Source organism: Colletotrichum graminicola (genome assembly GCF_000149035.1).
Source record: "Colletotrichum graminicola M1.001 genomic scaffold supercont1.46, whole genome shotgun sequence".
NCBI lineage: Eukaryota > Fungi > Ascomycota > Sordariomycetes > Glomerellales > Glomerellaceae > Colletotrichum > Colletotrichum graminicola.
In genome coordinates, this window is record NW_007361050.1 from 132,552 (window position 1) to 148,408 (window position 15,857).

Here is a 15,857-nt window from a genome sequence, read left to right on the forward strand (position 1 = left end):
TGGCCAAGAGACACGCCGCATGAGATGGTTGCCGACCTCATACTGCTCTCTCTCTCTCTCTCTCTCTCTCAGTCTCGCTGTTGAGAAACCAACCGTTGATTTGGCACCGTCAGACCGCCGCCGCCATCTACCCCAGAATCCCCCTCGTCCTTCAGACCCTCCAATCGCTGCTAGTGCCGGCGTCCCCTCTTACTACCCCTGCTGGGGCTCGTTGTCGGGCACGTCGGGGTTGTGGGTGCCCCATGGGACCCGTTGGCTGCGACTCTACCAAACAAGCAATATGGTGTGTACTTCGCACAGGGGTTTTGTTTTATGCTGCACTGCTTTCCAACTCGTTCCAAGATCGTCACAACTTGTTCAAAGTATCCGGTACACCTCCATCGCCCGCCGCTGTTGTGACATGTACGTGGCACGCGCATGATTGGCCATGTACTTGGTTCAACGGCCTGTTCACCCCATATGCAACCAGCTTCCTCACCTCTCTCTCTCTCTCTCTCTCTCACTCTCTCTCTCTCTCACTCTCTCTCTCTCTCACTCTCTCTCTCTCTCACTGAGATCCCACAGTAATAACCTCGTGATCATCGCACCGGCCCTACCGTGGCATGTTGAATGGCTCTACCCCACATCATTTGTCTGAACTTGAGGCCAATGACCTCCTTCCCCCCTGTCTAGAAAACTCGGTTGCCCTTGTCATGGCCTGCCGCATAAACATTGTAAGATCAAAGTAGAGGGAGAGGGAGAGAGAAGCATGCGGTTGTGTCCGTCTCCCCGCGTCTCCCCCGAGGGGAAGCTTCTGCGGGAACTCGGCGTCGTGTCACACACACTCTGCGGAGAAGTTTATATCTTCGTCATTCCCTCGCTCCTCTCTCCCGTGAGATACTCCCTTTCTCGTTGTCATTGCCGCCATCGTGCTCAAGCCTCCCCCTCCCGGTGCCCGACACCCAAGACGATAGTTTGACAAGCCTGCATCCCTTTTTGGTCAACTCTCTTCTCCCCTTCCAACTTGCTTTGGCCATCGGAACCAGCCCGACCCCTCCAAACCACCGCAGCCGCCCCCCTTCGTCATCATGGGTATCAAGCCAGCCGGCGTGCCGGGCAAGACCTGGCCCGCCATCGCCATTGGCTTCTTCGTCGCCTTCGGAGGTCTGCTTTTCGGCTATGACACGGGCACGATCAATGGCATCCTCGAGATGGTACGGCGACACTCTGCATTTGGCTTGAGAGAAAGAAGACGCGCCTGCTAACTAACTGTGCTCCCTCCAGCCCTACTGGCAACGCCTCTTCAGCACCGGCTACGTCAACACCAGCGGCCAGCCCGACGTCTCGCCGTCCCAGGAGTCCTCCATCGTCTCTATCCTCTCTGCCGGCACCTTCTTCGGCGCCCTGGCCTCGCCTTTCCTGGCCGACTCCATCGGACGTCGCTTGGGTCTCGCCGCCTCCTGCTGGGTCTTCAACCTTGGCGTCGTTCTCCAGACCGCCGCCACCGGTATCCCCCTCTTTCTGGCCGGCCGCTTCTTCGCCGGCTTCGGTGTCGGTCTGATCTCCGCATTGGGTGAGTTTTTTTTGTCTCCTTTCTCTCCCTCCCTCCCCCAATTGTAGACCCAAGATCGAGCAGAAGAGAACAAGAAGAAAGAAACTGACCTTGTCGTGTTATGAAAAGTCCCTCTCTACCAGTCCGAGACCGCCCCCAAGTGGATTCGCGGTGCCATCGTCGGTGCCTACCAGTGGGCCATCACCATCGGTCTGCTCCTGGCCGCCGTCATCAACAACGCCACCCACAGCCGCCAGGACACGGGCTCGTACCGCATCCCCATCTCCATCCAGTTCCTCTGGTCCCTCATCCTCTTCATCGGCATGCTGATCCTGCCCGAGACCCCCCGCTTCCTCATCAAGCGCGGCCGCGTCGAGGAAGCCACAAAGGCCCTGGCCAAGCTCCGCCGGCTGCCCGAGAACGACTCGTACGTGGCCGAGGAGATTGCCGAGATCAAGGCCAACCACGACTACGAGTCCAGCATCGGCACCGCCACCTACCTCGACTGCTTCAGGCCCCCCGTGCTCAAGCGCCAGTTCACCGGCATGGCCCTGCAGGCCCTCCAGCAGCTCACCGGCATCAACTTCATCTTCTACTACGGCACCACCTACTTCCAGAACTCGGGCTTCTCCAACGGCTTCGTCATCGGCATGATCACCTCCTCCATCAACGTCGTCTCCACCATCCCCGGCATGTACGCCGTCGACCGCTGGGGCCGCCGCCCCCTGCTCCTCTGGGGCGCCATCGGCATGTGCGTCTCGCAGTTCCTCGTCGCCATGTTGGGCACCTTGACCACCACCCAGGACGCCGCCGGCAACATCGTCGTCCTCAACCTGCCCGCCCAGAAGGCCGCCATCGCCTTCGTCTGCATCTACATCTTCTTCTTCGCCTCCACCTGGGGGCCCCTCGCCTGGGTCGTCAACGGCGAGATCTTCAGCCTCAAGACCCGCGCCAAGTCTCTGTCTCTGTCGACCGCCACCAACGTAAGTCATACACTCCAACCTCCACACGCCGTGACTTACTGGACTCCCACCCCCCCCCCCACACACACATGCTAACATCCCCCTTTCCTAGTGGCTTCTGAACTGGGCCATCGCCTACGCCACCCCCTACCTGGTCAACTACGGCGAGGGCTACGCCAACCTGCAGTCCAAGATCTTCTTCGTCTGGTTCGGGGCCTGCTTCATCTGCATCGCCTTCGTCTACTTCTTCATCTACGAGACAAAGGGCCTCACCCTCGAGGAGGTCGAGGAGCTCTACGCCGAGGTCAGCGTCGCCAGCAAGTCGGCCGACTGGAAGCCCACCACGACCTTCCGCGACCGCCAGGCCGCCGAGGGCGACAAGGCCGTGCCGCAAAGCGACGGCGACGCCGCCCACCACGAGAAGACCGCCTCTGCCTAGATGTGTCTGCTGTTTATTGCGTGTGTGTGTGGGTGAGTGGGCTTCCCAGGCGGGGAAATAATGATGAGAAGAACCAAAAAGAGTTTTTCATGCGCGCGCCTCATGTACACATAGAGATGGGCGGGAGGAGATAAACCCGCCCGGTTTTATATATTCCCGAGATACCACCATAATCGCTTACATGATATTTTGTCGCTGCTAAACAAGGGGCGTTTGAAAACGTGAGAGATGATACACCGTCGTCTTCCTGGCGTTTGAGTCCTCTGTATAATTCATTAGAAGATTTAGAACATGTAGAAAGACAAGAATCAAAAGTCGGTCCTTGTCTAAACCGCCAAAGTCCCCCCTATTATATCCGAAACCATGTTGCAAGTCTGTCAAAAGGAGTCACGACCTCGTCCGGACCAGACCGTCCCTTGCAGCTGTTGACTTCCACCTCTTGAGCCGGCCCGGCATTCTCTCTCGACCGCAGGGCTCGACCTCTTTGTTCCCGTTATGGCGTGCCCGCCGGTTTCGGTTGACGACCTATTCACATGGGCCATAGGGAGGAGGCCTATTGTTTGGGCTCGAGGGTCCTCACAAAGAAGTCTGGCCCGTCATTCTTGCAATGGTCGTGATGGCCCTGGCGCTCCCTATTCAACTCCATTTCGCTTACCATGACTGTCCGATTGGAGATGTCACCAAGAAGGACATGGGAACCAAACACAACCCCATCCCCCACCCTGCCCTTAGAGTCGTTTTCATTGCCGTAACGACACGATACGATTGTTCTGGCGCGCATAAATGGACGTGTTTCCGCTGCATCAAATGGGGACGGGTCACTTCTACACGGCTTTCCTTCAGATTCAGCACGTTTGCGAGCGGGCTTCAAAGTGCAAACCGACCTTCAGACCGAGACACAAGACACAAAAGTAAGAAGAACGTCACCGACTACCTCGTTCGACCACCGAGAAGCATCGCCAGCAGCCATGTGCATCAAGCATGTCCAATTCTACGAATGCCCCTCCGAGCCCATCAAAAACCCGCCCGGCCATAACCCACCCAAGAAGCACCGCGTCAGGGCCAACATCCTCTGCTCTCAAGTGTTCCCGTGCCCGGCGCCGCAGTGGGAGAAACGCGTGAGCCGGTATGGGTTCATGTGCCCGGCTTGCTCGGGCGAGTCCCCCGCCGTGCCGCGGGACACGCCCGTCAGCGACGAGTGGAAGCGCGACGAGCTGCAGGACGAGGCCTGGGTCCAGAGCTACCTGTCCGAGTACTGCCACGCCGTCCTGCTCTGGATCCGGAGCCAGTGGGGCGCGGGCGACGACGACGCGGCGGTGGCGGCGGAGGCGGCCGAGTCGTGGCTCAGCGCCTTCTTCATGGAGCGCCGGTGCAAGGAGAATGACCACCGGGTCGGAGAGTGCCGGTGCGAGGCCAACGGGCCGCTGGCCTACTTCTACAACCCGACTACGGCGGCCCGCCGTTACCTGACGGACCTTGCGGCGGACAAGCTCGAGGGGGACCCGCGCGTGCGGAGCCCCGAGATGCAGGTCGTCTTGGCCAACCGCCACATGGCCCTCTCGGCCGTGTGCCGCGAGCGCAACCTCTACTTCAAGGACGGCATCTCGCGGCAGCCCTTCTTCTCGGAGAGGAACATCGGGCGGCGACGCAGGATCCTCCAGAAGAGCCTGGACGACGCCGCCAAGACGGCAGACAGGCTGATGCTGGAGAACGCCGAGAACGCCGAGGGCGCCGTGGCGGCGGGGGCGGGGGGCGGCAGATGGACGGCGGCACACACGCTGGAAACGGCGCGGGTGTCGAGGCGCGCCAGCCTCGTCAGGTTCATGGGGGAGGTCTTGCTGTACGACAACGGCATCTCCAACGGGCGCTTCAGCCTCGCCGTGTCGTGGCTCGCGCACGTCATCCAGGTGGCGGCGTGGCGGACGGCGTCTCGGGTCGAGGGCCTGGAGAAGCTGGCGCGGATGGCCAGCGAGATGGACCAGGCGTCGATGCCCAGCCAGCCCTTCACGCGCCTCGTGCAGCTCGTGCAAAAGTACTACTTCGACAGGCGGGCGGAGTGGAAGGCGCAGGTGATGAAGTACAAGGCGCGGCGGAGCGTGTTCGATCGGGTGACGGCGCCCATCGACCCGTGGAGGGAGCTGGAGGACGAGGAAGGCTGGAGGAGCTGCAGAATCTGCAAGGGGGGGTTCTACGTGTCGCCTGCCAACATGACGGAGCAGTCGCACCCGGGTGTGGACATGGGAGACTATGGGGAGCCGGCGTGGCAGATGAAGGACTGCTGGTGCATCTTCGGACGGCGCTGTCTGTTCCAGTGGATCACGGACACGAGCACGGCGGCCAAGGAGCCGGAGTGTCCTGGGTGCGGCATGCAGTTTCCGTTTCGAGAGTACCAGCTGGTGGAGGCCAGCACGGGGTATTCGATCCGGAACGATCCTCCGGGGGACCTGTAGCTCGGGGAAAGAAGAGCCTTGCGAGGGCTGGTTTCTCTCGCGTGAGACACAGGAGAGGTTGCAGCTTTGGGACCAAGGAGTGTGGAATGTTTGGCATGTCTGAGTGTGTAGGCTTGCAAGGCAAGGGTTGTATGTGCTTCACGAGGACTTATGGTGCAGGCTTGTAAGAATGTCGACTCTTGGTTGGGTTCAATGAAGCGCTTGCGAGAATCAACAGGGTCGTCTTGGGCCGAACGAGAACGGAGCGAGAGGAGTGTGATGTTGTGCAACGTCGACGTGGTGGTGTGAGTGACTTCGCGTTCATGCCAGTCTCAGACCCGGGGCCGCCAATATACCCGTCCATGGGACCAAGCAAGCGAGCTGGTCGCATACAAACGTGACCTGTTGATCAAAGGCCTCGCGAGGGACAGACTCTTACATGCCACCAGGGGTTATGGTGAAGGCGTCAGACATGGAGGAAATGCGTCGGTCCGTGGCTGGCTAGGGTGCAACGAGAGAAGAGCCACATATCATGGCGTGTCTCAAGGCCATGCATGCGAGAAAGGGGAGAGTAAAGCCAAGGATGGGAGTGCGGAATGAGCTGAAGCCATGAAGTACCGGTAGTCGTCAGCCATGGCGGAACGCAAGCGAGGTGGTCTGTACGGATAGACTGTAGTCGATGTGTAGTTGGTCGACTAGAGGTTGTCATTCTCTGAGGACGAAGAAGACGGAGGGAAGATGCAAGGAAGGGTACGTACCGTGACTTGCATGGGTCAAGGGCAGGGCTTCTCGCGAAATGCTGCACGTGATTGGCTCGCTGACGTTAGCGTGCATACAGGGAAGGGACCCACATTGTCCGATCAGTGTGTGGCGGTGGCAGTTGTGGCAGTTGTGGCAGGTGTGGCAGTTGTGGCAGTTGTGGCAGTTGTGGCAGGTGTGGCAGTTGTGGCAGTTGTGGCTGGTGTGGCTGGTGCCCATCTTCCAGCTCCAGGTATCCGTATTTCGTAGAGGTCTCAACCAACACATACACACACACACATACACGTGTACAATACACTACATGCAAGTAAAACACACGAACCAAGCCATCGGCGCCCACCTGCATGTTGCATCGTCCCAGCTGCGAGGTTCGGCTTTATTTTCTTTTCTTGTCCCCCCCCCCTTGTCGCCTTTCCTCGCCGGCAGAGAGATCCAGGGGAGAGACGAAAGATGGATCGCCGTGACATATCCATCACCCATCGTCCACGGATCGGCAAACCCACGAGGGACGTACGTAGGTAGTGTTACACACGCTACTACGGTAGTACGCTGGGTTTACCCCATGGGTCCGTCCCTCCATCGCATCCATCCATTAGGCGAATGCGAGCAAGTCCAAGCCACATGGCCCACGTTGCATCAGACGGCCTTCCTACGCTAGTGTCCAGTCTATGATGCACTACTTAGTACATGTCATTACACGGCAACGTCTTACCTACTCGACCTGACAGGACCCGTTCGTGTCTATCTATTTTCCATCATTGAAGTGGGAGGGAAATGCCACTCGCTCCGACCAGACTACCTAGCTAGCTTGTTGGCTGGCTGGCTGGCTGGTATGATCCTGCAATAACCACAACAGAGCAAATCATCCCCCGTTCCCACATCGGACAATATGCGAATGCGGTTCGATGACGACGCCTTGGCAGCCCAGTAGCGGGACATAAGCACACTTCGCTTTGGAAAACCGCGCCGAATCGTCCGGCATGTTGATGGAATCAATGAATCAATCATGACACCCGCGTCCATTTAACCCCGTCGGCATCTCCACCGTTGCATCTCAAAGGCGTTCCCATTCATCCCGGCAACAATAACAACAACCACGGCATCGTACGCACACACATTGTCTAGACTATTGCCTGCCTGCTTGCTTGCTTGCTTGCTTGTCTTGTGTCACAGCAAAACACGGCCACCAACACATCCTCCGTCCAACGTCCCCGAAAGCTGTCTCGATTCGGCAACACGTCCGCATTCACTCGTTGCTTGGTCCTGCAGCCTTTTGGTACCGTCTCCGTCGCCCGCTACGGCCGTATCGTTGTCCTGCCCCTCCCCCCCCCCCCGGCAGCGCCATCAAAACGGCCCATGGTTGACCACCCGAGAAGCTCCTCAATCAACCGCAGACTCTTTGCTTTTTCGTCTTGGTGATTCGGACCCAAGAAGCTTCTTATTTTCTTCCTTCTCCCCGCTTTTTGCAATCTTTCCTCTCGTCCCGGTGCCATCAATCTCTTGTTGCAGGCCCTCAACTCAACTCAACTCGTCTCATCTCATCGCATCTCATCTCATCACTCTGTCCATACTGGTTGGCTCACCCGTCTCTCTCTCTCTCTCTCTCTCTCTCTCTCTCTCTCTCTCTCTCTCTCTCTCTCTCTCTCTCTCTCTCTCTCTTTCTCTCTCTCTCTGCCCCTCCTCTCTCTCTTTCTCTTTCTCCTCTCCTCCCCCGCCCCACCAACACACGGGCAAATACACACACACACACACACACACCCGCTCATACGTCCGTAACTGGCCTTGACCGTCACTCAGTCAGTCTCCTTGGCGGCTCCCAGAGGCACATTCCCGCACAGCACGGTGCCAAGCGTGTTTGCTGCATTAAATCCCCGTAGATTGTGGCCCATATTCATATCCATCCATCCATCCATCTCTCCACTTCACCCCTCCATCTTCTACTTAAACATCGCCGTCGTCGTCCCTCTTCTGCATATCCTTAGGCTGTATTGGCCAGTTGATGACACGTCCAGGCCAGCAAGTTTTCCTTTCCGCACCTTCACCGAGCCTCATCCCGTCACACCGAACTCACCGACCTTCACCACTCACTTGCACCGCCAACTTTGGCTGCTTCCGGCTCAATATCTTGTCCAAGTGCGCCCGCCCACTTCGCTTGTCGTCCTCTCCTTCCGTATGTGTTTTTTTCTGATTTTCAAAACCCCCCCGTCACCTCGATCAGAACTAGCACTCCATTCACAACCCTCAACTTCACCCTCTGTCTCTCCATGACCACATACTGACGAGAGCCCAGGGAACGCGCGCGCGAGAGAGAGCGAGAGAGAAACGGTTAATCCCTGCTTCCTCGGCGGACCGAGACATGTCCACCACAACCGTCACAGCCCCTTCGGCATCAGAAATCACCATGGACACCGATGCCAAGCTGCCCGCAAGGACGGTGCGCCGGACGGTCGAGGACGAACCGGCAGACCGACAGACGTACGAGGAGAACCGCCGTAGGGCTCCTTACGACGAGTGGCCCAACGAGGCCGGCGTAAGTCCACCCCCCCGCCGCCGCCTCCTTTTGACCGCACCTACTGACAAGCACTAGTTTGACGGTCTGACCGAGGAACGCGGCCCCATCGAGCTGACCGTCCAGGGCGAAATCCCCGCCTGGGCCGCAGGCGCCCTCTACCGGACCGGTCCCGGCAGCTGCAAGATCGAAGACACACCCAAGGGCACCTATCACGTCTCCCACTGGTTTGACGGCCTCGCCCACACCCACAAGTTCGACATTGTCGCCCCCGACGCTGCCGCTCTGTCGTCCAAGACCCGCGTGGTCTACTCCTCGCGCCGCCAGTGCGATGAACTCGTCGCCTCCATCAAGGCCGCCGGTCATCAGAACCGCTACACCTTCGGCCAAAAGGCCGACCCCTGCGTCGGTCTCCTCGGCAAGTTCATGGGCGTCTTCGCAAAGGGCACCAGCCCCAACATCTGCGTCGCCGTCAACGCCAACATCCCCGGCCTCCTGGACGACGACAGACATATAAAAACACCATCATCGCCATCATCATCAACAAAAACAACCGGCCAGGGCCACCGGAACGGCCGCCTTCGCAGCGTCTGGCTCTCCACCGACTCTAGCCCCATGCTGGAGATCGACCCGGCCACCCTCGAGCCCGTCGGCGTCGCCAAGCAGGACAAGCTGCACCCGGACCTGTCCGGCCCACTGTCCTGCGCCCACGCCCAGCGCGACCCGGCCACGGGCGACATGTACAACTTCAACCTCGCCCTGGCCATGTCCTCCACCTACCGTGTCTTCCGCACCAGCGCCGCCACCGGCAAGACCGACATCATCGCCACCATCTCCAGCCCCGCCGCCAAGCCCGCCTACGTCCACAGCTTCTTCCTCACCCACAGCTTCGTCGTTCTCTGCATCCCCTCCTCCCACCTTGCCTACGCCGGCATGGCCGTCCCCTGGCAGCGCAATATCCTCGACGCCATCGTCCCCTTCGACCCCGCCAACCGCTGCAGGTGGTACTTCGTCGACCGCCGCCACGGCCGCGGCCTAGTCGCTTCCTTCGATACCCCCGCCGGCTTCTTCTTCCACACGACAAACGCCTTCGAGGAGCCCGCCCCCGGACCCGCCGGCGACGACGGCCTCCTCGACGTCGTCTGCGAGGCCGCCACCTACCAGAACCTCGACATCCTCTACAACCTCTACTACGACGTCCTCCTCAACCGCAACGGCGCCGCAGACAAGTTTTGGGCAGAGAAGGACCGCGTCAAGACGGGCTACGCAAGCCTCCAGCGCTACAAGTTCCGTCTCTCGGACCCGTCCCGGAAAGATACCACCGCCACCACCCCCACAGCCGAACCGGAACTCGTCGTCTCCATCCCCGGCCCGCACGCCGGCGAGCTCCCCACAATCAACCCGGCCTACCTCACCCGCCGCCACCGCTACGTCTACAGCCTCACAGACCGCGGCCTCAGCACCCTCTTCGACACCATCGTCAAGACCGACGCCGACACGCGCGAGGCCCTCCTGTGGGAGTGCCCGCGCGCCCACACCCCCGGCGAGCCAATCTTCGTCCCCCGCCCCGCCGGCCCCGACGACGGCCTGCCCCTCGCCGAGGACGACGGCGTCCTGCTCAGCGTCGTCCTCGACGGCACCGCCCAGCGGAGCTACCTGCTCTGCCTCGACGCCCGCTCCATGACGGAGCTCGGCAGGGCCGAATGCCACTTCGCCGTCGGCCACGGCTTCCACGGCATCCACGCCCCTTCTGGTCCCGGTGCCGAGTGATGCTGTTCCTCGATGGCGCTTAATCTTTAGTGACCCCCCCCTCCCCCCCATCTTATCCTCTCCTCTCCTCCCCTCACTTCCTCCACCACTCTCCTTCTTCTTAGGTCCCTTTTCTACCATGACGCTTATGATGAAAACGAAATTTCCAACCCTTTTTTTCTTTTTTTCTTTTGGGCGTTAAAAAGAAGACGACGATACGTGGGGCGTCATCGCAAGAAATCGGACTCTCGTCGCGGGGAATTATGGTCGTTTTCTAATCTTTTTTTGTCTTCTGTTTTTCGTCTTCGGAATTTTAGCCCAATGGAGGGATTGATTCGTCTTCCCGGGGGGGGGGGGGCAAACCGACAGTGTCTTATCTTTTTCTACAACTACATGTCTGAGATTATAGCCTTCGAGCTGCAATCAATCAGAACAATTTTCTCCTCCCACGCGCGACAGGCCACTTGATGATGTTGCAGGGGCTACCCAGGGACATAATGCGTAGGACCCTGTGCCCCTACCACGCGGAAGAAGCATGCAGGCAGACAACATACCAACCCTCTCTCTCTAACACCGGCACAAGACGTCGTGCGATTGTGCAAGTTGACTAGAAATTATATTTAGGAGAGTGCCTCATTCTGTAAGACTGCGTCTAGCTGTAAAGTAGATGGCCACAGCGTCTATAGCTATAACTGCGACGCCTTGGCGGGGTTCCGTTACCCTGCATGGATATAAATAGGTGGCCGGGGCCCGTAATGACAAAGGAAAGATGCCGAACAATCAAGAGTGAACGCAAGCGCGGCGCGTACACCAGCAGGGGGGGTATCTCCAGCTCCCATCCTCAACTATGCCCAAACTATCCGTACCCAATATTTCAACGCCGCACGTGTTTGTTTGCCCAAGGGAGGAAAGACGAAAGAAAAAAACAAAAACAAACAAGAAATGGGAAAGAAAAATAAGCGCCCCTGCTCCTTTTTTCGCAATGCAGTTTGTAGAAAACTTTCGTGCCGATTCGTGCAAACATGGCCCTCCAATCTTACAATCCCCCTTCTAGACCGTCTCGCAGCGCATCGACGTCGATTACGTCAGGCAGCACCTTGCTCGGGGGGCCGCGGCGTTGGTGAGCCGCCAGGTACTCTTGGAAGCCGGGAATGGCGCCGGGCTGGTTGATGCCCGGCGCTCTAACGACGTCCTTGTCCTTTTCCTTCCCGGCGCCTTGGGCCGCTGTCGGTGTCGTCGCCCGGGATGCTGACGCTGCCGAACCTCCTCCTGTCCATGGCCGCCAGCTGACCCATCTGCCCAGGCCGCTCGAATTTTGAGAATACTGCGAATGCGTGCTCCCCGGCGAAGCGCTCCGGATGGGCGTCGACACCATCCTCGACACAGGCCTGCCGGCGAGACTATCGCGCAGCAAAACGTCGCTACGCTTGTCGCTGCCCCGTGATATAGTTGAACGTGCCGTGACGCCAGTAAACACGGCTTCAGCCCCACCCAGCGGGCGAAATGTCAGTTGACTTGGCCGTACTTTGAGAGTGTGAATGTCCAGTCCCCCTGACAAGGATATGATGGATTCGTGGGAAACGGCGCGGTGCAAACGTCGCGGTGGCAGCTCCTCGTACTTGGAGAAGGAGACTTCCGTTTCGGTTTCTGTCTCGGTCTCGGTCTCGATGTGGTCGTCGTTGGTCGGCAAAAGATCCGGCGCTTCTTCAGGACCGTTCTCTTCCCTTTCTTCCTCGATCGTGGACGAAATGTGCTGAGCCACATGCAAGGTGGGCGCTACTGGTGGTGCCGGCGAAGCCACACTAAGGAGCTTGGGGGGCACTGAGAAGCTCCGGATCGACGCTTCCGACGGGCGATTTCTGTGCGAGAGCTTGCACGTCGGCGAGGTAGGGTCCAAGCTCGTCGTCGGCGACATAGGCATGTCGGTCTCGAACACCGGCCTGTCGAACATGGAATGACGGGGGTTCGACTGCGGCGAACTAGGGACGGACGAAAGCGCGAACTCGGAGGGTTGTTCCGAAAAGACGGACCATCGGTTGGACGGCATCGAGATGGTCGATGTCGAGCCGTTGTGGGAGTGGGAAGCCGCCAGAGGAGTCATCGGCGAAGGAGCGGGTCGCCATGCGGCCGGCGGCGGCGTCGAGGACCGCGAGACGCTGGCGGGCGGGAACACGGCCGGGTTCAGGCTGTGGCGTTTCTTCCTGGGTTTGGTCTTTTCCGCGACGTGGTAGTGGTGGTGAATATGAAGCTCCTGGGAGATGTGCTGGGCCATCTCGCGGGGGTCTGGGCCGATTTCCGCGCGTAGCGTTGATGGGGCGCCGGCGCCGGCGTCCTCGTCGCCGATGGGCTGGTGGCACATCAGCTGGTCCCGCATAGCCTGGATCTCGTCGTTGGAGTTGATGAGCATCTCCCGCAGCTCGGCTATGCCTAGCTGCAGGTTCGCATTGTCCTGCAGGAGGTCACGGACAAAGTGGGAGACGACGCTGCTGGCGGGTTTGTCCGAGGTGAGAGACTTGGCCGCGGCAGCCCCCTTGAGGCGCCCGGCGGCGGTGTTGAGCTCTTTTTCCATCTCACGCTGGCGCTCCATGCGACTGAGGACCTCGACGTGGCGTTCGCGCTCTTCCTTGGCCTCCTTTTCCATGCGCTCCAGCTGCTCCTGCAGGTCGGAGATGCCCCTCTCGGCCTTTCTCCACCGCTGCATTGCGGAACGGGCCTCGGACTCGGTGGTTATGAGGGTGTTTTGCAGGCGGAGCTGCTCCTGCTCGAGGAGTGCAATGTGCCGTTCCATCTCGGCGGCGCGGGCGGCCGCACCCTCGAGGCGACGCACCGCCTGGTGGGAGGACAGCAAGGTCGCCTCGAGGGTCTGGATGCGGATGTCCGCGTCCTGGACGGTGGTGTTGAGCATTTCGAGTTGGTCGAGCAGGGAGCGGTTCTCCTCGACGGTCCTCGCGTTCTCGGCCTGCAGCTCCACCTTTTCGGATTCCAGCTGTTCTATGCGGGTGGTCAATGACATGCGGTCTCGTTCGGCGTCGGCCATGTATGCCTCATGGCGAGCAAGAAGGGCCTGGAGGGGAAAGGTCAGCAAGGTCATGTCGACATCATGTGCGTCACGACTGAGGAGGGAAGATCTCGGGCGGCTTTTGACATTTGGAAAGAAAAGCAAAGTTTGCGGGCTGGAACTGTGCCGGGACACCCCATCTTGAACTTAATCAGGGAAATGAGGAGCTGGAATGTCTCGAGAGATTGAGACGGGCTTCTGGAGCGGCGCAACTGGAATGTTCCCTGAATCGAGAGGAAGCTTGGACGAAAGGGGGGGGGGGGATTTATGTCGAAAAACCAAAAGTAAAAACAAGAAGCAGAGCGAGGACGTACCTTGCCCAGCTTGGCGGCGGTATGGACATCCTTTTCGACCGTTTCGAGGACGGAGCGGCTATGGCTCAAATAGACACAGTCGGTGCGACCGCAGCAACACTGGATCCTGGAGCCGTCGTTCGGGCGTGCAGCAGGAGTTTGGATGAAGTCGGCCATTGCGTCGTCAGGGCCGGGAAGTCGGAAGTCATCGGCGGCGTTGCAGGAGTTGCTTTGGTCGGAAACAGCGGTGGCGGCGGTGTCAGTGTCGGTGTCAGTGTCGGTGACCGTGTCGGCATCTGAGGCGGTGTTGGGGTCTGGATCAGTAGTTGGACCTGGACCTGGACTGGTGCCGAGTTCTGCCATCGTTATTGCGGCAGAGAAGACGCTACGGCGGGCAGCATGCTGAAAGCCCCCCCAGAGGCGAAGGCACGGGCTATGGGGGGTGGATGAAAGCGGGTGAGAGAGACGAGGGTTTTGCTTCGGTACCTTGTACCAGGGCGAGATCGTGGGACTGGCAGAGAAGGTCAAGGAGGGGGAGGAGTTTGTGCGAGTCGTGGAGGGTCGGGCTTATGTTTATGTCGAGAATGGGTGTTGTTGTGTTGTGCTGTGTTGGTGTGTATCGATATGTTTGGCTGGGTGTGACGGGATTGGAGGCCACCGTCAGCTGCACACTGCTGCAGAGAGGAGGAGCACGAGGGGAATAACAGGACAAGGAGCAAGGAGTATTGGCCGGGTTGTGGTCGTCTATCGCGATGGTCACCCACTATCCAAGCCATCCAAGCGCGAATTGTGACCGGGGTTGGTGTGTCTGGGGCGAGCCGTTACTGGACAAGACAGGCCGTTGACGCTCTGCAGCAGTGGATGACAGCAGGGAACAGGCCAGACCGGTGGAGGCTGACTGCAGTTTCTTTTGAGAGCATGAGGTCCGAGCCGAAATTGAGCTCATATAAAAGATTGCAGGAAGAGGGGGGAGGCAGAGAGTGAAAAAAGAAAAAAGATGAAAAAAATGGATAGTTAAAAGGATGACGGCAGAAGAGATTGGAACTGGAACAAGAATGCCGCCGCTGGGAACATGTGCTAGAGGGGTTGATTGAAGAGTAGTGATGATATCCGCAAGTTTGTTCGCAGGAAGTGATGGTGTTGCAGCGGGAAAAAGACAAGACGTGTTTAGGTCCAAGCAAGGTCGACGGGACGGATGAAGGAAGAAGTCAAACACCGTTAGGGAGAGACGAGAGACAGAATGACGACGTAGGGATGGATGATGGTCTCAGGATGGCGAAGCGGGAGTTGAAAAAGATTCTGTGACGCGACACGGACGGGATGGTGACGAGGTACGGGGAGAAGGGAGACTGGGGGAGGGGAACATTGATTCACTAGATAAGTACGTAGCTACCTACCGTAGGTGACATGACAGGAAAAAGAGGAGAAAAAAAAAAGGAAGGAAAAAGAAAAAGAAAAAAAAAAAGGAAACGACGAGCCGCAGGAGGAGGAAGGAGGGGAGGGGAGGGGAGGCAAAGGGACAAACAAGAAAGGGCAGGAGAAGGTGGTAATCGCCATCGCCGGCAGGAACTGGTGGTGATACAGCGCCAAAAAGGCGAAACCTGGTGGCAACCGACCGAAAAGGAAGCCGGTACCTGGCACGATGGGTATTTCGGCATTCAATCCTGTTACTACGTACACAATGCATTGTTGCGATTCGTGTACGGTACCTACCTACCTACCTACCTACCTACCTAGGTGTTGCAAAAAGTGCAGTGCAGTGCAGTGCAGTACAGTACAGTACAGATACAGACTGGATGTATCCGTAGGTGTAAGTGGATTAGATAGGCATGCAGGCAAGCCGACAACACACCACCACTGAATGATCTCCGTGCTTTCCTCTTCACAAGCATGGGAAAATGGGAAAATGGGAACTTGGGAAGGACCAAAAGCGTTTGCGGCGGACCAAACGAGTGGGTGCAGGCGCAGGCGCAGGCGCATCCTGCCCAAACAAGCCCAATCTGCGGTCCAAACCAGGACACAACTCCACAGGGTACCCGCCAATCCAGGAACGCCGCCAGGAACGACCCCACCTGCCCAAATTCGTCCCTGCCGCCCTGTGCCCTGTGCTTTGTCTGCAAGGTACGTA

The 15,857-nt window shown here is 58.7% G+C and overlaps 4 protein-coding genes across 4 annotated transcripts; 3 read left to right on the top strand and 1 right to left on the bottom strand.

Moving 5' to 3' along the window:
- Positions 1-1,067: 1,067 nt before the first annotated feature.
- Positions 1,068-2,932, top strand: GLRG_09216 (uncharacterized protein; the record flags this gene model as incomplete). Its single annotated transcript, XM_008099901.1, has 4 exons — positions 1,068-1,193; positions 1,264-1,552; positions 1,661-2,514; positions 2,606-2,932. The coding sequence occupies 4 exons, from the start codon at positions 1,068-1,070 to the stop codon at positions 2,930-2,932; spliced, it is 1,596 nt and encodes a 531-aa protein (XP_008098092.1).
- A 968-nt stretch (positions 2,933-3,900) lies between these two features.
- GLRG_09217 (uncharacterized protein) lies at positions 3,901-5,382 on the top strand (the record flags this gene model as incomplete). The annotated part of the gene is made up of 1 exon (XM_008099902.1): positions 3,901-5,382. One exon carries the CDS (start codon positions 3,901-3,903, stop codon positions 5,380-5,382), a length of 1,482 nt encoding a protein of 493 aa, XP_008098093.1.
- A 3,139-nt stretch (positions 5,383-8,521) lies between these two features.
- On the top strand, positions 8,522-10,399 carry GLRG_09218 (carotenoid cleavage dioxygenase 1; the record flags this gene model as incomplete). Its single annotated transcript, XM_008099903.1, has 2 exons — positions 8,522-8,650; positions 8,708-10,399. 2 exons carry the CDS (start codon positions 8,522-8,524, stop codon positions 10,397-10,399), a joined length of 1,821 nt encoding a protein of 606 aa, XP_008098094.1.
- A 1,015-nt stretch (positions 10,400-11,414) lies between these two features.
- GLRG_09219 (uncharacterized protein) lies at positions 11,415-14,092 on the bottom strand (the record flags this gene model as incomplete). The annotated part of the gene is made up of 2 exons (XM_008099904.1): positions 11,415-13,442; positions 13,751-14,092. 2 exons carry the CDS (start codon positions 14,090-14,092, stop codon positions 11,415-11,417), a joined length of 2,370 nt encoding a protein of 789 aa, XP_008098095.1.
- Between the last annotated feature and the right edge of the window lie 1,765 nt (positions 14,093-15,857).